Here is a 20,871-nt window from a genome sequence, read left to right as displayed (position 1 = left end):
GGAACTCATCCGCAAACTAGAGCTGACTGCAAGTCATAGTCCAACATTAGTGGCCTCTTATGCACCGCAAATGGCGTGAAATTATGTCTGAGCCACCGCAGCCACTTTGTAATTAACTGCCCCCTGGATAAGTGTCGCCAGCTGCCTAATGACTTTGCCCATAAACCCGCTCTCCGCACCATTGACAGCCGGCAAAAAGTGGCGGCAGTCTGGTGTAAAGAACTTTAGTTGCCGCAATCTCGAGAAACTGGAGCAGGCGACCCACGGTCTTCGACTCGGACCCTTCCTACCCTTCCTACCAGCCATCTCCCGCCCATCCATCCATCTCCACTTGCGCAATCTTCTCCTGCAAATTATAGTAAATTGCGTGATTCTCTCTTGGCTACCTTTTACAAAAAGGTCTGAGAAGCGCGTTCAGGTGTCCCAGCCAGAGAGCAAGAGAAAATTAAGTTGTACTTACAACTTATTGTTGGTTACTATGTGGTCGATATTGAAGGTACAGAATAGTTAAGATTCTTTTGGGGGTTTTTAGTCTCCTATATGGCCTTGATTGGTTGCAATATTTCTGTTTTTGAAAGAATAAAACAGTTCACCCTCTATTCCAAACCTAGATTTATAACTGGATTGATTATCATATTCTCCGAATAGAATACATGAGTTTTCTCTCAGTGTTCCCCTAACCCAAGCTTCAGTCTCAGCCACGAAATCGCGTCTTTTGCGTGTTTATGTGCGTGTAATTACCTTTGATTGTCTGGCTTTGTTTGCCGACTCGGCGACCATTAAAGCATTGTTTGGTTAGAAATCAAGACCTGCCACTGTTTCATTTCGTTCTCTATACTCGTATAAAGGGTATGCCCCTGCTTAAATGCCCCGCCAGAGTTGCAGAGTTCCACAGTTTGGTCTGTTTTCTGGTTCCGAGTTGGCCGCAGTTTTTGTTTGCGTTCTTGCCCGCTAAATGGCTTCAAATTGGCTTAATTGTCACTTTGCGAACATGTTTTACACATTTGGGCCAGGTCGTTTCTGCACTGCATTCCCGGCATTTTCCGGGCGGGGAAAGCCGGGCTAGTGACCTGAAAATAGGCCTTTCATTCCCTTGATTACTTTAAAATGGACCCCGGCAAACAGTCGTCGAGTGGCGTGGAGTGAAGTGAAGTTCCTTCAATTATTTCCATGGCCGACGCTTCGTGTTCATAAATAATCAACCAGTGAAAGAGACAGGGACAGCAGGGGAACGAAAGAGACGGGGCAAACAATTTTATGCGTGTTTTGCATATAAATTTCTTGCTCAACGCTCTCGGACATGGCCCTTAAATTATGTACGCAAATAATTGAATTATTTTGCAGCATCAAAAAAAATACAAAAATAGAAGTAAGAAGCGAGAAATGAGGGGACCCTGAAAATCGTGTTAGAAATATTTTTTCAATCAATTGCCAAATTGTTGCCAGGTTTCTGCCTTTTCCCCATTTACAAGTGCGCCCCAGCCACTCACTCGGAAAATACTATTAACAAACACAAAGGACCCTCGCAAAGGGAAAAAGAAAACCATCTCTTGAGACGCCAGCCCACGTAGTGAAAAAATTAAAAATTTAGTTTACATCTGGGGGTGTGCGGCAATTTATTTTACTAATCCTAAATGAAAGGAAAATAAGCTACATTTAATTCGGCACTTTCGCTTCCAGGTAACTCGATTTACCCAAACAGGAAAATGCGACAGGGTCTAACTTAATTCGTCTTCGGATCTCTTTCGGCAATTAGTTATAAGTTTAACTGGGTCTCCAGTTTGTTTTCAGTTCTTAAAGAAATCACGAATTCAAGAACTTCAAAGTTGCAGCAAATTTCCCCTATCAGACTTCATATTCACTTAGTTTTCCGATTTCTTGGCAGGTTTAATTGCCAAAAAAATCGCAGCAACTTAAGGTCAGAAAACAACTATCAAAAGAGCTATAAAATTAGAGCAAACAGCAGCCAGCTAATATTAATTTTAATTTTAATTACAAAACGACAAGAAAAAAAGGGAATGTGGCGCGAAAGCAGCAGATCCATTAAAAATAATCGACAGAGCTTTAACTCCCTCAATGGCCGTTGCTTAACTTGGCCAAATCTAATTTTGATGTGTGGGCTGCGGGTGGAAGGGTGGAATGGCGGTTGGGAAAGCGGGAAAATTGAGGAAGGCACGCGCTGAGCCACAGGCCACAAAAGCCAAAGCAGCCAAGGCAAAAGCGATTTGATATGACCAACAAGCGCAAAACCAAACCGAACGAACCACTCGTCTTTGCCCCGCCGACTCCCGAGCCACGATTCCCTAGTCTATAGTCCTGAATCCCTTCTCCAGTTTAACCCACCATCCATTCAAGACACGCGAAATTGGCAGGCCAGAAAACATTTGGCCCGAGGTCCAAGATAAATGATAAGGCGACTACGACTTATCCCCAGTTCAGCTCTTCCTCATCCCCCCTTTTCGGCTCCTCCTCGGGCCTTTCTATTCGTAACTAATGAATGTTAAGTTTAAAAAGCTACACAAATTTTCCAGAAGATACCATAAATTTAAGCAGAGCTACAGGGATTTTAAAGGCCTGAGGCCCACAATTAGTTAAGTTGCCCTGTCAAGACAAGAAGTTATTTCGGCCTTTGGTAATTTCACTTTAATATAGTAGTTACTACTTATTAAGTCCAATCAGAAATGATAGTTTTCTTGTCCATAACTATAATCATGTGCCTCAGTCTCCATATCTGAAAACCTAACCTAAACAATTAACTCTTAAATTTAAGCAGACAAGTGCCTTAAAATGTTATTGACCCATCGAGAGTTGGCAGAGCTTCCTCTTCCAATCACAGTCTTATCAACAGGAATCTCTCCTCCATTCCGAGTTCTCCTTTATCCTTCTGCCGTCCGTCTCCACCCTTCGGGTTGCCAGTTGTGTGGCATCTTCAAGTTGATGTTGCCATGATTTTCATCATCTACTAAATGTTTTTCTTGGCCTTTCAAGTTTTTCTTGTTTCCAAGCTGCTACATATGGATGTGGATCCACGAGCAGCTCCTCCAACTTCTTTCAGCATCTTCTCCAGCTGCTGAACCTCCTCCTCCTCTTTCTCCACTTCGGAACTGGACTCTTGCCATTCCCATCTTTGCCATCTCCACCAGATGGTTTGCTTTTGTAACTTGTTAGTTTTCTTTAGTGGCCCTACACGGGTTGCTCCATCAGAGACACACAGGCCGAACAGCAGCGGGCGAATTAATAGTTGCTTTGTAATTAAGATTTAAAAAACTTAATTATATTTTACATAACATTAAGCCTGTTTGTAGGAAAAATAAACTAACAGCATTAAAAATTAAAATTTTATTTTTGATAAGGTTAAGCTCCTATTATCGCCACCGCAACTGTTCCTACGCAAACACACTCACGGCACTCGCATAGAAACGCTTGTTCCCTGTCTTGTTTTGCTATTAAGTCAAGAATTTTTATAGCATTTAGTTGGAAAAGCTGCACATACTTCTACCTACTCCGGACCCATATCGGACCCCTCCTCCGATTCCCCTACTCCGCCGACTTCCACTTCTCGTTCCTCGAGTGGAGATACGTACGCATAACTCGTGCCTGCTGTCAGCGCATTTGAGCTATGAGCTCTTGTGGTTTCTGGTTCGGCTTTTTATTAGTTTCTTGTTTGGTTTTGGGGTCTTGTGTGGTGTGCGCCACCACTGGGCAGAGTGACCAGCAGAGGCGACCGTCTCAGCCATTTCTGGCTAACTAGTTACTAAATTGAGCGCATAAACTAAAACAACTGCGGCCCAGAAGATGGTACAGTGAGGCAAAAAAAAAACACAGTACCCAGAACAGGGAACCGAACAAGAATGGCAAATGGCAGTAGTAATGGAGAAGTAGCTAGGAAACTCGTTGGCCACTGCTCATAAATTACAGGAAGACATATTCTGCGGAGACAAATAAACAACCGCCGCCTCCCTGCCGCCCCCTGAATCCATCCGTGCCCAGTTTGGTGGACAGTATTTAGCAGGCACATTAAGTCGGTAACAAGAAAATCATTTAATTGAACAGCTCCGACCAGCTGGAGATTAAGGGTTTCAGCGGAAACAGGAGGAGATACTCAGAAGCTGTGAATATACATGGCGAGAGGCTCTTAAAAGTGGTTGGCGACAGCTCAAGGAAGACTTTAAAGGCACTGCCAATCGGGAGGGAATATTGATTAGATTTCTATATTCACTTCTCACTTCCTTGGTACTTAATTACATAAGAAGCTAGTTAATACGGCTCCACTTGTATCTCGAAATGGCCGAATAGATCTAATACCTCGGAACGTGCCCAAACCTAACATATGGCCAAGCACATAAACCACAAACTCAAAAACGTGCCTGAAAAAGCAAAGCACATAAAAAATACACTCATGAGTTGGCCAGAGTGGAAATGGAAACACTTTAAGGCGATCTCGAAGCGGATCAAAGAGACGCACAGCACATTGAAGATATAAAGATACATTTTCCAGGCAAATTTTAAGGCTTTGTTGTTTCAGGTTTCTGTGTCATTTTCCATGGAAAATTCTTCACCCAGAATTCTTGGGCTTCCTCTCTCTCACCGACTCACAAATGTGCAAAAAGCTTTTCAAAAAAGCAATAAGAGAGCAAAACCAACTGATAAACGGACAAATGTTTGTTGTACTAAAAATTTTATTGGCCACACACATTCAGATACCAGATACGAATACGCCAGGCTAAAGATATATATATATATATATATATCTGACAATGGCTGGCCATAAAATGAAATCAAATTGTGCCGACCAAAGCAAATGTTTGGTCAAAAACACACAGAGGCCGGAGAAAATTGTTGGGAAAAATCAAGTAAAAGATTTAATAAATGTTGCATGACTTTATGGACTCCTCCTCGACTCTCGATTTCCCCGGAGCAAGAACATATTGATAAACTACTGGACGGACAAACAGCAGCAGAAGCTGCTGCAAACGAACGTGTAAACAAACAGATGTATCTGTGCATCGGCGAGATACAAATGAGCAAACAGAACATAATTGGAGAGCAGTCAAGAACTCGCATTCCCATCTGTCCAGTTTATTTTTATGGCACACAATTTGTGGCAAATCAATGAAAAGTTCCTCTAATTTTATGGGCCTCCACATGTTCCTGGCGTAAACAATTTCGGATCTTCACCTCCGACCAAGCAGACGCAATCAAAGCTGCCCCAAATTAATTTAAAAGGAAAGAAAACTTCTTGCCCCGCTATTTAAACAACACAAATTTTTGTAAATTGTCTGGTTGGAATTTTAATGGTAAACAACAACAAAAAAACAACAACAAAAAAAAGGGAGCTGGCAAATGGAAAACGGGAAAATCCGGGAGGGAGGCTGCTTTAAATAGGCAGTAAAATTATTGACAAAGTTTTTCCAGGCAGAGAGGCACACATGGAGATCTGGGTAGGAAAAAGCGAAAGGGAGTAGCAGAGCCCGCAAACGATGTCATTAGTGTTGGCAAAATTGCTGAGGGAAAGCGGTGGGGAAAATGCGAGTAGCCCGCCCAAAAAGTAACAGAATCGTGGGCCAAAAACTTTTGCTTTTATTTATTTACTTGACGCGCAACAAAACACAGACGAACCAGAGAAAAAAAAAAGAAATAGGCTCTGAAACGAGGGCGAAAAAGTAGGTAAACAAAAGTTCTGGATGGGCTGGCGAAAAATTTAGATGCTCTGAGGGGCCTGCTCTTTCGATGTGGGGAATGCCTAAATACTCTTGTGGGTCTGGAAATTCAATTCAAGGGCTACATCCTGAAATTACAAGGGAAATTTACTTCCAAACTACGAAATGAAATATTTAATTAGGAGCCGTAAAGTACCTAATATTTTACTGGGTTTAAATAAAGCTTGAGGTAGATTAAATTGTAAAGTCCAAACATGCTTGATAAGTCACTTCCACTCTCTAGCGTTTAGAGTATTCACTTAAATGGGCCAAACGATTTGCACAACCCGAGGAAATAGAAAAATCGAGAGCACACGTAAAGCAAATTTTTGAATGGCGTAATTTCGCAAAAAGAAGAAGAGGCGATGATGAGGATAATGATGATCATGATCCCAATGAAGGAGCAGTTGAGCAATTGCAGCAAGATGCTTTGTTTAACTTTCGAGGGAAAATGTTTCGACCAACATGAAAAGACTGCGGAAAACTGTAGCCGAGCATTAGGCGCAAGAAGGAATTATTTGCGAGAAGTAAAGCAAAGAAGGGAGAGGAAAATAGAAAACAAGGAAAGAAAAGCAAAAGTTCTTCAGCGAATCGTGCTGGGGGATTGATAACCTTGCCCCGTATTAAACTCGGCATCACCCTCCCTTTTTGCCAATGCAAAAACAGCTAGAAAAGTGGCATTGTCCCATCTTTTGACCTAAATAATTAAATTCATTTCGGGGCGACAAAACGACAAGACAAGGAGGAAAACTCCCAAGGAAATGGGCAACTTTTCTTTGCTGCCCTTGCCCCATGCATTTCATTTCGTTTCATTTAGTTTTATGTTAAATTAATTTGCCACTGCAACTCCTTGGCTTTCGGCATCGAAGAAAGAAGAAAGGAAACGAAGCTTTTGTAAATATTTAGTTAATTTGAAGAGATTTCTGCTCCTTTTGTCAGTCCGGCAAATTGCATTAGGGCGGAAATGGAAATCTGCAGTGCGTATCTGTAACTGCCGGTGACACATTTACTTTAATTTCCTCGAGAGGTGTCTGAAAGGCCCTGGAAAGTGTGGGCGTGTGATGGAAAAGTTTTCGTCTGGCAGGAAGCTCGGCCTGGGCCTGCAAATCTGAGATATGAAGAGGGGACTGTCTGGTTGCCAGGGCAATCCTGAATGGATTTCTTTTCCCCAGTTACTCAACGCAGGTATCTATATTTATAGGGCTTGGACGATGGACTGAAACAAAGGCGAGATTATGGCTTAATTGGGCCACGTGGGTTTCTAAGAAAGTTGGGAATTTTGGAAAGTGCGTGTGCCTATTGTTTTTGGATTAGCCATCCTAGCATACATATGTGATTTTCCACCAATGATTTTCAATTTTAATTGAAATATTTCCTTAAAATAATCCTCTTTATACCCTGCACCCTACCCCACATTGTCTATTTCAAAAAGAACTCCTATGTTTTGCTGCTCTTCTTATTTTGCCATTTCTCTGGGTTGCAGTCAGTCATGATTGCCACACCAGCTGCTTCTGTTGCCGTCTCTGTTGCATAACTCGGGGCGCTTCATCATCGCTGTTAGTGTGTGGCTGTGTAGCTGTGTGTGAGGCGGCAACAACTTAACCCTCTGGGGACGAAACGCCGGCTACAAAAAACACTGATTCTGCTGCTGTTTCAGTTGCTGTTTCTGCCACTACTTCTACTGCTGCTGGTGTTGCTCCTCTATTTCTGGTGTTGTTCTGTTTTTGTTATCAGAGGCCAGAGGGCGAAGTCGGAGCAAAGTCGCCACCGTTTCAGCCTTTTGGTTTTGGGCCCTCAGGCCACGTCAGCTGGCAGGGCCCCTTGCATGAGGGGTTGCATAGTTCTTGCCCTGCTGTATTTGCTGCTGCAAGTCAAGTAGAAGCTGCACCAAATGTAAACAAAGCCCCGGTCCCTCGAAAGCCTTCTATTCCTCCTCCGGCAGCTGCAGCAGGAGGCTAAATGTAAATAAAATTTTTAAATTAACTACCAGTGGCAGCCACGTGTGCGTGCAGTGAAAGAAAGAATCACAAAAATAGAATTCGAATACGGAATTGAGAGCTGAAACAGGTCAAGTAAATGCTAATTTGGTATAATCTGTGAATTTTCCATTTCTGATTTTAATTCTGCTCCTATTTTTGTAATCAAACTTTTCTCCCCGTGCACTCCATTCGCATTTTTCCAGCAATTTTGCTCCGTTCAGTTCAGTTTCAGCTCCAGTTGAGTTGAACTCCGTTTCAGTTGCACTTGCCACTGGTGGCAGGAGCATCTGCATCTGGCGCATTTGCTGCAGGAAATGTATCTACATATGTAAACGTGCAATATTCAAGATTGTTGTTCATATGGCTGCCAGTTGTTGTTGGCCAACTACTGCTGGTTGTTTGCCATTTTAGCTTTTGTAAGTTGTTCCATTTGTTCAGCACTTTGCGTAGTTTCCTTGCTCTGCGTTTTTCTCTTCTGCTATATTTTGTTTTCCTTTTTTTTATTCCATTTGCGCCACATTCTTTTTTTTTTTTTTATTTTGGCTTTTCCCGCCCTGCAACCTCGATAGTTTTGCTGTTGGTTCTGCCACATTTGCTGGCTTTATTTGCCTGCAGATTTTTCATACTTTCGTTTACTACTTGGGCTCCCTTCCTCTGCCTCCCCCTGTTGGAAAATTCTTATATGCGAAACACACGCGACCGCAGAAGTAAGAACCTCCAGCCAGTTGGCTGTCAATTGTTATGCACTCTACTAACTTTGGCTGGGTATTATCCTCGGAGTTACCACACACGATAATGATGATTTATGGCCCTCCAACTCAAGGGATCCTCCACGGAACTTGGAGGAGTGCAAATTTATGAAATTCTTGTTCCTAACTTCGATTGGGGAGCAAGGAAATCGGCAGTAAATGTCAGAGAGCAAGTATCTTGAATGTAACTCAGATAGATATTCAGAGACCTATTTAAGTCGGATGAGTGTTATGAATGTATATTTTTCGAAAGAGTATTGAAAATTTGCTCAACGTGTTCCACTTTTGACTGCCATATGCCCCGAGCAACATGTGTGCCCTAAAAACTTTACTACTCCAATGTTATGCCACATTCTGCAGCTTCTCGTGCCTCATCGAAAATTCCTTGTTTGCAACTCTTTTACAGGCACAATAAACTTATATGTGCGCCTGGATTTGGCTGTAAATATTTTGCAGTTTTCTCGGCATCGGCCAGAAATAACAATGTAAAAGGAGATTTAATTTCAAATTTCAGATTTCTGTCCGCAGGGCGACGAGGAATTTTCGGGCTTGACCAAATTAGTTTGATATGCCGGAATTGTGGAAGACCATAAAAAAAACTTTTAATTAGCTAACAAAATGTTTGAGGCAATCGGACGGACGCAAAATGTGCAAAAATGTAATTAAAACGCAATTTATTTCGCCAAAACCAAAGCAATCCATATTTCTGGTTAAGTTTGCAATTTAATTTACACGAAAAATGGACACATCCCGAGGCCAGTTTGGGACGAAGTGCCCAATGCAATTGATGATGTCAAGTTTCCTGAAAAAAGCTAACAATGGAACCGCCGAACAACGAAATCTGTACAGTTCTCAATTGGAAACGGAAATTCCCGTGATTCATTTTTGTTTTTCGATGACATTTCAAGCGAAAAGTTTTCCGAACTGGTAGAAATCCCTTAGATGTTTTTGGTGGCTTAAATCGGATTTATCCCTTGATAGGTCATCGTAGTGAAAATTTCTTTTTTTTTCTACGAAATCCCCGCCTGAATGAGCTTTAAAAACTGTCAGTTTGAGCTGTAGGGATTGAATTTGTCATAAAATGAAATCTCGCACTAGCTTGGCTTAATATTAAGGCATTTTAAGTTAATGAAATTGGGTGAATATTAGTTTTATATAATATTAACTTTTTAAAATACAAACATTTACATGAAAGAGAGTCCCCTTGCAGGGCCTCACTAAACCAACAAAAAGGAACCAAAATTCCCAACATTTTTCGAGGGTGTCAAATTGGCAAGCTGATCATCAGCTGCTTTCGGTTTTTGGGTCCCAATGCCCAATTCATTAGTCAGTCAGTGGAAAAATATTGGGATGGCAGCTACAGCTGCAGCTGCTGTTCCTGTTGCTGCTGGAGAAGTGCAGAATACCAGACATCTCTGTTCCATGACTCCCCCGACTGACTCTTTCACCATCATCCTGCGGAGCTCCTCTCGTGCGTTGGCAAAAGTCAAATTTGGCACGAAAATTTTGTAAATAAAATTTTTGGTGCGGCTTGTGCAAATTTGCACACATTGCGCAAATTGCATTGGATTCTCTCTCTAGGAAGGAGTGCTTGAGAGGGGGAGGTGAATGAGATGCACTGGGAAAAAAGGCAACCCTCTATTCAGATTTATAGTATTATTAAGCCAGAAGGAATAGTAGTCCTGGCCAACGCTTAGGTTTCTTTAACTCAAAAATATAATATAATTTAAAATATACAATAATAACAGTTTATTTCTCTCAGTGTAGCTGCCTGTACTGGAAAAGTCAAACAAATGTGCCAAATTAGCATTTTGACATTTCAATTTTGAATATTATTGACATGTTTACGAGTGGGCACGAGTGTGTGTGCGATTGTGTGGGTTTTTGGTGTATAGTATTTTTGGGAGTGGGTGGAGGGTGGCTGGGTGCTGATTTCATAGTTCCATAGGTACCGAGGTTCCTAGTCCCTCGGCCGGTTTCATTGAATCGCAAAATTTACTTTAATTAGCAGCTGATATATAATGATCATTGTCCTGCCTGTCGCCATGCGTTGGTGGGCGTGGCTAGTGGCGTTTGTTTTGCAGTCCATCCAAAACAATGCCGAATCATTGTCCATCCCTTAGCCCCCTGGAAAAGCCCCGCTTAACCCTAGAAACTACGACAAGCGACGCGTGCTGTTTGCACTGTTGACATCATACACACATACTCGTGCTCATTGGTGTCCCCACCATCATCATCATCATCGTCATCAGCAACATCATCATGGCCATATATGTATGGCAACAATAGGACCTGATACGGGGGGATATACATATCGCCATCATCATGACTAACAATGCAAAGTTTGTTTTGGTCGTTTGGCATATCATCGAACTGGAGAGCAGAAGAGCAGAAGAGCGGAGAAATAAAACAGAAGCCCGCAGCGAAATTGAAATGTTTTCCCCTTTCCAAACGGGGCTTTATGCGTTTTCTATTTGTTCAGTTGTTGTCAACGCTATGAGGCCATACACTCGCATGTTTTCATGGGGGAGTTTCTTTCGTTATTGTGTTTTAATAAGACAGGTTCATTCATCGAATTCGACTCTATGTTGTTCGATGATAAAGCGTGGTTTGGCTTGCCATTTTATCTTTCCTACTTACCCCTCCCAGCATCAGCTCTTTCAGTCAGTTTTCCCTCAAGGAATGTTGTCTTTTCCTTTACATAAATCTCTAATTTCAATCGCCTCGAATGTTAAGCAAAGAAAACATTTCATGACTGCAACCTTAGCCAACTTCTTAACCCTAACCCAAACCAGAATCTTAACCCCAAACGCCCAGGCTCGAAAACGAAACCGAAACCGAAACCGAACCTTACCCAAAAACCAAAAACACAAAGTGACCTCAACACGCAAAATCGAGGGAAATGGAAATGAAGCGTCAAAATGTGAGGCGGCATTTCTGGTTTCCTTTTCGGGGTATTCTTTTTTCTGGATGGTTAAGGATACATATTTGCGGAAAATTCCCACACACACACACGCACACTCACTCACACATGCCCTTAGACATTTTCCTTTTCATTTTTTGAGGGGCAGAGCAATGCAGGATTATTTGGGGGGAGGAAGCCTTTTTTGTTTCTGCTCATCGAGGGGGCGGCAGAAGAAAGAAGAAAGTCTGACATAATGTGGCCAAATGTGTAGCCAAACAATAAATGAAAATTGTGTGCAATTGTCGTGCCTTTCATGGCAGTCCTTTGTCTCGAAGTCCCTCGAAGTATCCACAATTTCCTCAACTTGGGGAATGTCACTCAGCTTTTCTTTTTCCCTGCCTCCCTCTCCCCCCTGATTGCTCGCTTTTTTCGTTATTATTGTTGAGCCAGTTCCAGTGGCATTTTGAGTTGCCTGCGTGTCTCGCAATGCGCTCGTTATCCTTTTTATTTGAAGTTTGCTTAATGCCAAGTAAATAGTACCCAACATCCACATGTCCCCCAGTTATCCCCCGACTTTCCCCGGCTGACAGCCTGCTGCCTTCCTGCCGCATTGTTTCATCTTTCGTCCTGGCCGCAAATGGCAGATGTTATCCTGTGGCTCTTTTTCCCAGTTTTCCTTCTTTTCATGGCTTGTTGCGGACCGAAGAGCGACCTTTCCGCCCCTCAACTCCCGTTTATTGACGTTAAGTTGGCTGTTACCTATGACCCCATGGACCCCAGACCTCAGACTCTCCAGACTCCAGACTTATCTGGCGCATTATCATCATCATCTTCAATTTAATGCGTCGACGATGCCACTCGACAATCTCTTTTTGTCTTTGCGGCACTTCCTGCCAAAGGACATGTTTGCGTTTATTTTCTGTATGTATGTTTTTTTTCGGTCTTTTTTTCCGGTTCGTACTCTAATGTAATGCCACTTTATATGCCGCAGTTGATGCCTTTAGAGGCTTTTGTGTTTACGCCATGTTAAGCCTCGAATCCTTGAATACCACAGCCGCAACATAGTCGACCATTCCTATTTTTACACGCAAACAAAAGATCTTTCAAAAGTCAAGTTGGAACTACTTTCACTTGAGAGAAATGTTTCAAATCAATATTTAAGTTACCTTTGTGGAACGTGTTCTTTTATATACAAAATGCCTTAAACTGCCTTAACTTTAACTTAAAATACGGAATTAGCTCCCTTGAAGTCCATAAATATTTCTCACAGTGCGTGGCAGCTTCTTTCCGGCGTTGCATGTGTATTGGCATTTGCTTGGTTGATTTTCATGTTGTCCCGCCTATTTGCCTGTGACAATCTACCAATTTGCTCCCGCTTCTGCCCACTGATTTCCCCACCACTTTCCACCCATGGCCCATGGCCCACTCACTGGGGGTGTTAAGGCCCAAACACAGAGCAAGGTCGTTTCCCGTTTTTCCATATGCCGCATTTACATTTAACATTTCCATTTCCATCTGAGGACGTGCTTCGGTTCGGTTCGCTTTGGTCTTGGTTCGGTTCGGTTCTCCTCCCGGCTTTTCCTTTGGCTTTTTTATGCATGATCTCATCGCTGACTGGCAGGTCATGTGACAGGCCTACCCCTCTTCGGACTACGTTTTTCCTACTTTTCCCATTTTCCCACTTTTCCCACTTTTCCCACTGCTCATTGTAATGCTCTCATTTTATGCTCTTCTCGGAGGGCCAGACAAAAGTTAATTGCCTGACATTAAACTATGGAAAATGATGGACCCCTGGGAAAGGAGTTGGGAAAATTGAGTTTCCGATGTTGCAAGGCTTGCAGCAAGTACCTCTTAATTATGATTTTTAAAAAGAATCGCCATCGAGGCGACTCAACTCACTTTAAGCGCTTTACGAACTTTAACAGCTGGGAAAAGTGTAGCTACTTTATGTAACGTTACTATTTAAGTTTTTGTTTACAAAAATCTTTGATGGGGTCTGCAGCTCTAATAGGCTTGCTTTTTCTAACCCATTTGCCTCATTCTGTGAAAATTCTCTAAAAATTCCTCCCAGTTTCCGCATTTCGGTATTTTTTTTAGCAGGCGCTAAGCCGCCAACAAACTTAAGCGGTTTTCAAGTTGGGGACAAAGATTTGACAGCACAAAAAAAAATAGAATATAAAGCCCGTGGAAGATTTGCCCCCTGCCTTGTCAGCTTAGAATCAAAAACAAAAGCCCCGTCCCCATATATCCCTGCAAAGCAGCTGTCTGTTGCTTGCCTACTTTTCCCAGGTGGAAAATGGGGTCCACCGTCCCACAATTTGGTAGCTCTTCAGATCCGATTGGCTTCATCATCAGAAATAGAAAGGAAAAGGCAAAGGCAAGGCAAGGAAAGGAGAGACCCTTCGGGCCAGAGGCAATACATTAAAGCCAGGCCAGATTAGACTTGACTCTTGGCCCTACATCTTATCTCGGAGCCTTCTGAAATTTGAAATTATTGCCATCGTTGATTTTTCGTGGCAATTTTGTCATTTTGCGGTTATTAGCGCGACAATTTCCACTGCTTTTCCCTGCGATTTATGTCCGGCCATTTGGCAATGAGTTATTACCGGAGATTAGGCCAAGAACGTGGCTCATTTTCTGATTAATTTGTAGGTGTCAATGGGCCACAGACAGAGAGCCAAAGCCCGGGAAAAGTGAAATTTTATTGCCCAGCGTAAATCACAGCGAAAAAGGATAACAGCCACTCTCGACCTCCTCCTCTGTTGATTTCAATTAAATTGCTTTTGATTTAATTTTAGAGCTCAAACTGTTGGCTAAACAAACAAAGCCAGTGAGGGTCCAAGTCCCGACTGTCTGTTAGGGGTTAAGTTTCGTGCACAGGGAGAATAATATACTTGTTAAGGTAGCTCTGAAAATGCTAAGTCCTCTTTTAGATACATTCTCCTAACACAAAGCTTGTGATAAAATAAAAAACTGCTGACCAATTTGGGTGATACTTTTTCCCAGTACACCCCCTACTTTCAGCATCCTAAGTCCCCTCTTTTTCCAGGATACATCTTCCTTAGGATTTCAGTCCCGCAGCAACCGCAAAATGCCCGAAGGCTGGTAGAAAGGAAAGGAGGACAGGACACAGACAGGACATCATTTCCCTGTTTGATATACTCCAAGCCGGGTTCGGCTTGCTTAAAAACGCATTACTGGAGGGGAAGTGGGGTGAAATGGCAAAGGAAACCCCAGTGAAAACCGGAGGTGACCGCAAGTGGAAAATCCTTCGCCACAATCAGAGTTCACATATCCTTTTCGTTCTCGATTTGTTTGTTCTGCCTGCTAACCTTTTTCATTCTTTATTTTTCCTGCAATTACTGCGGTTCCTCTCGGTCCTTAATGTGTTTAAAAACTTTTCCAACTTTTCCAACTTCCCCAACGAATGAAATAAATCTAAATGCTGGCAATTAATAAACATTTACAATTTACAATTGCAAATCCCTCGAAATTTACTCTGCGGTTTCCGCAGACTTTTCCTAATATTTTCGTAATTAAACCTTTTCGCTTCTGCCGACTGACTAAACATTTTAGATAAACATAATGAATCTGATGCCTATATCTATGCCCATTTGTTTCATGTGGCTTATGCAAATGTGGGCGGCTGTGGGCGTGGCCCTGAGCCCGACTAATTAAACCGCAAGCGACCTATATATTTCACTCACATCCCAACACTCTTATGACGCAGTACATGTGTATCTATTTTTTAGTTTTTTAAGTCCACCTCGATTAGCTGCAATCTATTTTAAGTGGGCGTGGTCGATTGAAGAGGCGGTTAATTAGCGTTGCGTCAATATATAGTCCACACATACACAGGCATATTTATATTTATATTTACATCACGATGCGTTGGTGTTTTGCTTGGCCTAACTCAGGTGGGCATTACTCATACGACATGTGTGACGACGTTGGCGGTTGGCTTTAATGCATTTCCAGCCACCGTTGTTGTTTACAATACACAATTATTGGCTCTCTGTGGTGGGGAAAATATGCGCAGTGGTCTGCTCAGATCTATTTGGAATGCGGTTTTACAAAGTGGAAATTCCTAATAACGCAAATTAAATGTTCTCGAAAGGTTAAGCTTTAAGTCGAGGTAAGACGCAGGTTAAGCGAGAGACAAGATGAGTATCTTTAAGATATCTTCTTTCAATCTTTAAAGTCATTATTAGTTCCTCTATTTTCCTTTAGAATCTATTGCTGCTTCTACTTTCCGCAGTTCTCCCATTCTCTGCAATTAGCATAGTCTTCTGCCCACTCCTATTCGGCCCTTCTTCTTCTACTAATACTAATACTAAGACTAATACGAACCCTAACACCAACGCTGATTCTATGGCCATTACTGCCACCTCTGCATGTGTGTGTGTTGTTTTTGAATTAATTACACAGTTGATAGCCACCATGGCCATAGGTAATAGCAGGGCTATAAAACCAAAGGTACACAGGAGAAAACTAGGAGGAATTTTTACTTTTTGAAATCAAAACTTCAGAAGGTTTGCTATACCAGATCACACCTTCGTATGCATTTACCAACCTTTAGTGATCTTAATACTTAACACTTTCTTAGTATAGTTACCCTTCTTTCGCTCAGTGCATAGGTGTAGGCACAAGCTCTCGATTGCCTCGCCATGGCGGCCGGGGCAATATTTCACTTTATTTGCCTTTTGATTAGCCCTAATAGCCAGCGTTAACAGCTAGCAGGTCACACGCACACACACAGCCGCACATCCACTAATACACCGCCACTTGTTGCAACAACAACAACAACAACACTACACTAACAACAACAATTAAACAACAACTGCGACGAGTGGCACATAAATTTGTATTCTAATTACTTGCGTTCAGTCAGCAGCAGGTCGCCGGTCAGGTCAGCATTTGAAATTTATGGGCCTGGCTTTGTTGGCTTTTTAAAAAAGATATATGCGATTATGCGATTGTCGCTAGTTGTTAGTTGCTATTTGCTGGTGTGTTTGTGGTGTGCCTGCTTGCTGGTGGCCGGTTGCATCTAAATACTTTAAACGAAATGTGTCATGTGCATTCGGAGGGGAAATGCGACAGACACGGGGTTAAACGTCGAGGACTGGCTGTTCATTGTCTCCTTCCTTCATTATGCTAATGTTCTGATACTCAGATGGTGTTGTAATTGCCGCGTGGCATGCAAATTAAGAGAAGGTCGCCTTGCCGGATGGATGACTCCGCCTGGAATCGCTTGATACGAAAAACACCATCCGAAGTTTCTAATTAACAATGGTCAATGGCCGCCGTCTATGGGAATTATTCTCCATGTCAGAATGTGGAAATTATTAATGATGCTCAAGAGGACTGGGTGTGAGTAATGGCAAAGACTATCAGGGGGATAGAAGTGGGCGGATCATCTCTTTCAGCAGTTCCCTCACTGGAACTCTCAACCGAAAGCATTACTCAGCGCTGTCAATGGGTCTTTGAATGGATTTTCTTGGTTCTTCTGATTAAAGAACTATAGATTCCGAGTATAGAAGTGGGATTTACACATCCTGATTATGCCATAATATCTTAATTAACATATTAAAACATTTCTACTTACAGTTGACATTCAAAGTGGCCGTCGCCTCCAATCGTTTTCCCTCGTTCATGGCACGATTTCTGACTACGCACTTGTACTTGGCACCATCATCTTCCCTCCGAGGAATGATGGACAGAGTGGCATTGGTGGGCTGGTCCTTGGTGCCGCCCTTCAGAACAGTGGCTGGCAGGGGAGAGTTGGAGCCCTCGCGATACCAACTACATAACAATTAGGAAATTAGGATAACTTAAATATCAAGAAATAAAGAAAGGATATATCTTACGTTATGGTGGGATCGGGAGAGCCGCCAATGCTGCTGCATGTGAGCTCCATGGGCTTGTCCTCGGTGGCCACGGCTATGTTGCCGGGCGAGATCACGGGAGGGTGGGGTGGTGTGAGGACTGTGAGATTGTGGAACTCCTGATGGACGTCTGCGCCCGTTCCCTTGGCCTTGATCCGGCACTCGAAGCGGCCGTTGTCCCGGTTGTAGGACACATTCTTGATCTGCAGATCGTAAATGCCGCGCTCCGGTTGAAAGTCGAGTCTGAAATTAGAAAATTGGAAAAGCAAATTAAAGAAAATCCTCCAGTCTTTAAGCCTATAAAAATATACATTTAACCAAGATTTCGGCAAAGCCAAACCAGAAGCAAACTTCAAAGCTTAAATGTCAAAATCCAGTCAATCAATTTCCATTTGCCTGGAAATCAATTTATTTTTATTTGAAAACTTGCAGGGGACTTCTCTGCTCCACCACCGCCCTGCCCGCCTCAGTGGCCATCACTAATTGTGCTAATATTGGATTTTCCCACTCTTGTCCTTGATTCGCTTCCTGTTTTCCGCCCGCAGGTGGCCAAACTTTAAACGCTCGTAATATAAATAAATACGAAATGGTAATATTTGACGAAGGAGATGGCAGGACGAGGACTGTCCTGGGAGAGTGGAGAGTGGAGAGAGAAGAGAGGGGGCCAACATAAATAAAATCAACGTTCGAATAAATGTTTGCATATTTTTCCTAGACAATTTCCAATAAGAACCCGGGTCTCAGACGCCGCCAGTCCAAGTGAAAGGTAAACAGAAAAAAGTGAAGTAATTTTCGCACAGCCTTCGGAATTTCCCTGATCCTGATGTTTACCTTATTGTTATTGTTATGTGCCGGACTATTAGGCACTGAGGGGTTCTCCAGGCGTAATTGCTTTGCAGCCCCGTAAACCAAATTAATTGCAAGAAAATGTATAATTGGAAAATCGAAGATAACTTTAAATTCGTTTCCAAATCAAACTTTTCTCGGCATATTCCTTCTTCTCCAAATAAATAAAACACGAACTATGTTTGCCCAATCAAGAGAGGCAGTAAATTAAATTTGCTTTGCCATAATTCGCATGTGACAACTTTGATGTATTTTCAGCTGAGAAGAAAACTTTCGACCATTTATGGTACCATTTATCCTTCTAAATGCTATTTTATGAGCTCGAAAGCTTCGTATTTAATTAAATTTTTAAAGTGATTACTTCTATCAGAAGCTTTTGACTAAATTCTGTTAGTTTTCCGCAGCTTAAAGGCCAGCTTAAAGCCCAATCACGTGTCCAGCTGCATATTGAATTTATCGGAAAGTTGCTCCTCTTTCATCTAACTAAACAAAAAGCGAAAGGACAGGGACAAGCTAGTCAATTTTCTGTTTTTGGCTTCTGTCAGACATTCATTTTCCCTCCCCCTCCTGCACACTTTCCCAACCTCCGTTCCATCAATGTCTTAATATTTCAAGGCCACTTCAGTGTCCTCTTTTAACTTTTTCTTGTCCTGCGATTTTTCACAATTTTTCAATAGGATGATGATGCCGATGATTATTTGGTCGTCATCCTCATCCTCGTCCTCATCCTCATCGTTGTCCTGGACAACTACTGAAAATTGATGCCGCCCGAATGCGCTTCGCTGGATTCTTGGCTTTTCCACGCTGGTCAGCCAGCAGTTTATTAGATTGGCAAACAAGATGCTCCTAAGTCTTACAGATACGATTTTCATTTTCCATTTCCCAAGTCTTCTCCGAGTTCATTTGTCAAGCTGCAAGTGGACTTTTGACTGACACAGAAATTGGTTCTCATCTCGAGGATTTCCCCCTGGCCCGGCCTGGGTGGCAATTTTCCTTCTGATGTTCTGAGATATTTTAGAGAGATTTCAGCGATGTCCACTTATTGTCTAGACGGTTTTGCGATTCTAATTGGACCGACTTAGGGCTAAGACTGATTAGCTGCTCAAAAGTTCGCTTTATTTACACACCAGTTTTACTCGTGTTCTAATTGCTGCCAAAAACCGCAGTGGCACCACCAGAAAAGGGAAAATAAAACACGCGTCTGTGTGAAAATTTAATTTTCCCAGCAGCAAACCGCAGCTGGACGAAAAAAAATACTGAAGCTGCCTCGGTCCCTTGCTCTTGAAATCCCTAAACAGAATGCGCAGACAAGCCAAAAAATGCAGGGGAAAATCCAAGGGAAAAGGAAAAGTAACTTGCTAAGAGAATCCAAAGGAGTGAATAAAATGAAGTGTACTTAAACAAAATTTAGGACATGTCAGTAGGTTTTCTGTTAATAATAAATAGTAAACCAGCTGGAATTTAAGTACAATATTTTTGCAATACCTTTTATGGTTATAATCAATACCGTATCCAACATTATTAGTGGCAAATCTAACGTCTTTACAACGACTAATTTTAAGTACATGTGTCCTAATTTTTGCCTCTGCAGAAGACAGCAAATTTACTAAATTCTCCACAGACTGGCCCGCTCATCTCCTTCTTCCACCCCAAAACCGAGTGTCCTTGTCTAGGTGGTTTTTTTTATTACTACGAGTATTTTTCTATTTGCAGCTGCTGCCCTGCCTTTCCCTACTTGCGCCACTCCCGCCCTTCTGGTATCTTTTTGGGGCCGAGTCTCTGGCGACTTGCTCATTTGCAGCTGGGATAGAGAGAATCCTCAGGACACGTGCTCGGTCGAAATAAAAAAGTGCAAATTATAAAAACTGCTGGCAAAGCGCAGTCATCGTCATCGTCATTGCCGCCACTCTGGGGAATCCCCTTGATTTCCACCTCCTATCGACAAATGAAAAGCGCTTTAAACGAGCAAGGAAACTGGCGAAAGGGACGCGTGTCCTTGAGCGCTGCCGAAAAGGACTCCAGGGGGATAGGCAAAAGGCCCCCGGCTGCCTTCTTCTTGTTGCAATTTTCAAGTTTATCCCCAGCTGGTTTTATTTATATCACCCCGACTCCCCACCTTCGGAAAATCCTCCTCCTGCATTGCAACTCGTGATTTGTTGTTGCTACTACAGGGCTGGCCTCGATTCGCAATTTTTTACTTTTTGTCGCTCCCTCCGGGCAAAGGCAGAAAGTTTTTATTTTTTATTATTATTATGACAGGACAGGGGGTAACCTTAAAGGGCCGCCAATTATTCGCCAGGAAGGAAGCTTTCTTCGGGCTATGGAATAAAGATTTAAGATTAAAACTAAGACTATTTAAGATTTGATTACAAAATATAATAGAGAGAAAAGTTGAATGACACTTTAAATCAAAGATTGCACATCCCATTTGAAAATTGATTTATGAAAGCGAAAACATATTTAGGAATCATGTTTATGCCCAACCATTTGTTCAGATTTCAGATACCCCCACTGATTTTCCAGCAGATTTTCCTCTCAAGAATGCTGTCGTGTTTGTCCCCTCGCCGAAAGTCCTCCACAAGTGAATTTCGCATTCGAGGGAATCGCTTTCCTTTCGACTTTCCCCACTTCTAAATGCCGCACTCATTGTTTCTCAATCTCTGTGAGAACAGCATTCCCCTGATGTCTCGTTAAATTAAATGTTTGGCGAAATATTAGCCCTGAGCTTCTCTTTTTCTCCTTCGACCTGTCGCGACATTTTGGCCCAGAGAAAAATTCTGTAATTTTCCTTTGCGATTTTCTGTTTTT

At 42.4% G+C, this 20,871-nt stretch overlaps 1 protein-coding gene across 3 annotated transcripts in view; it reads right to left on the bottom strand.

Moving 5' to 3' along the window:
• LOC108110657 (hemicentin-1) overlaps window positions 1–20,871 on the bottom strand; it is an 80,613-nt gene that overhangs the window by 17,788 nt on the left and 41,954 nt on the right. For all 3 annotated transcript variants that reach the window (XM_017219770.2, XM_017219771.2, XM_017219769.2), the window contains 2 exons: window positions 17,200–17,460; window positions 16,938–17,134 (listed from right to left, as the gene is read on the bottom strand). In XM_017219770.2, coding sequence (XP_017075259.1) covers window positions 16,938–17,134; window positions 17,200–17,460 — 458 coding nt within the window. The remainder of the gene's footprint in view (window positions 1–16,937; window positions 17,135–17,199; window positions 17,461–20,871) is intronic.

Source organism: Drosophila eugracilis, unplaced genomic scaffold (genome assembly GCF_018153835.1).
Source record: "Drosophila eugracilis isolate 14026-0451.02 unplaced genomic scaffold, ASM1815383v1 contig_2152, whole genome shotgun sequence".
In the NCBI taxonomy this organism is placed as follows: domain Eukaryota; kingdom Metazoa; phylum Arthropoda; class Insecta; order Diptera; family Drosophilidae; genus Drosophila; species Drosophila eugracilis.
Note: the sequence above shows the minus strand (reverse complement) of the source record. Positions and strands in the feature narration are given on the sequence as shown.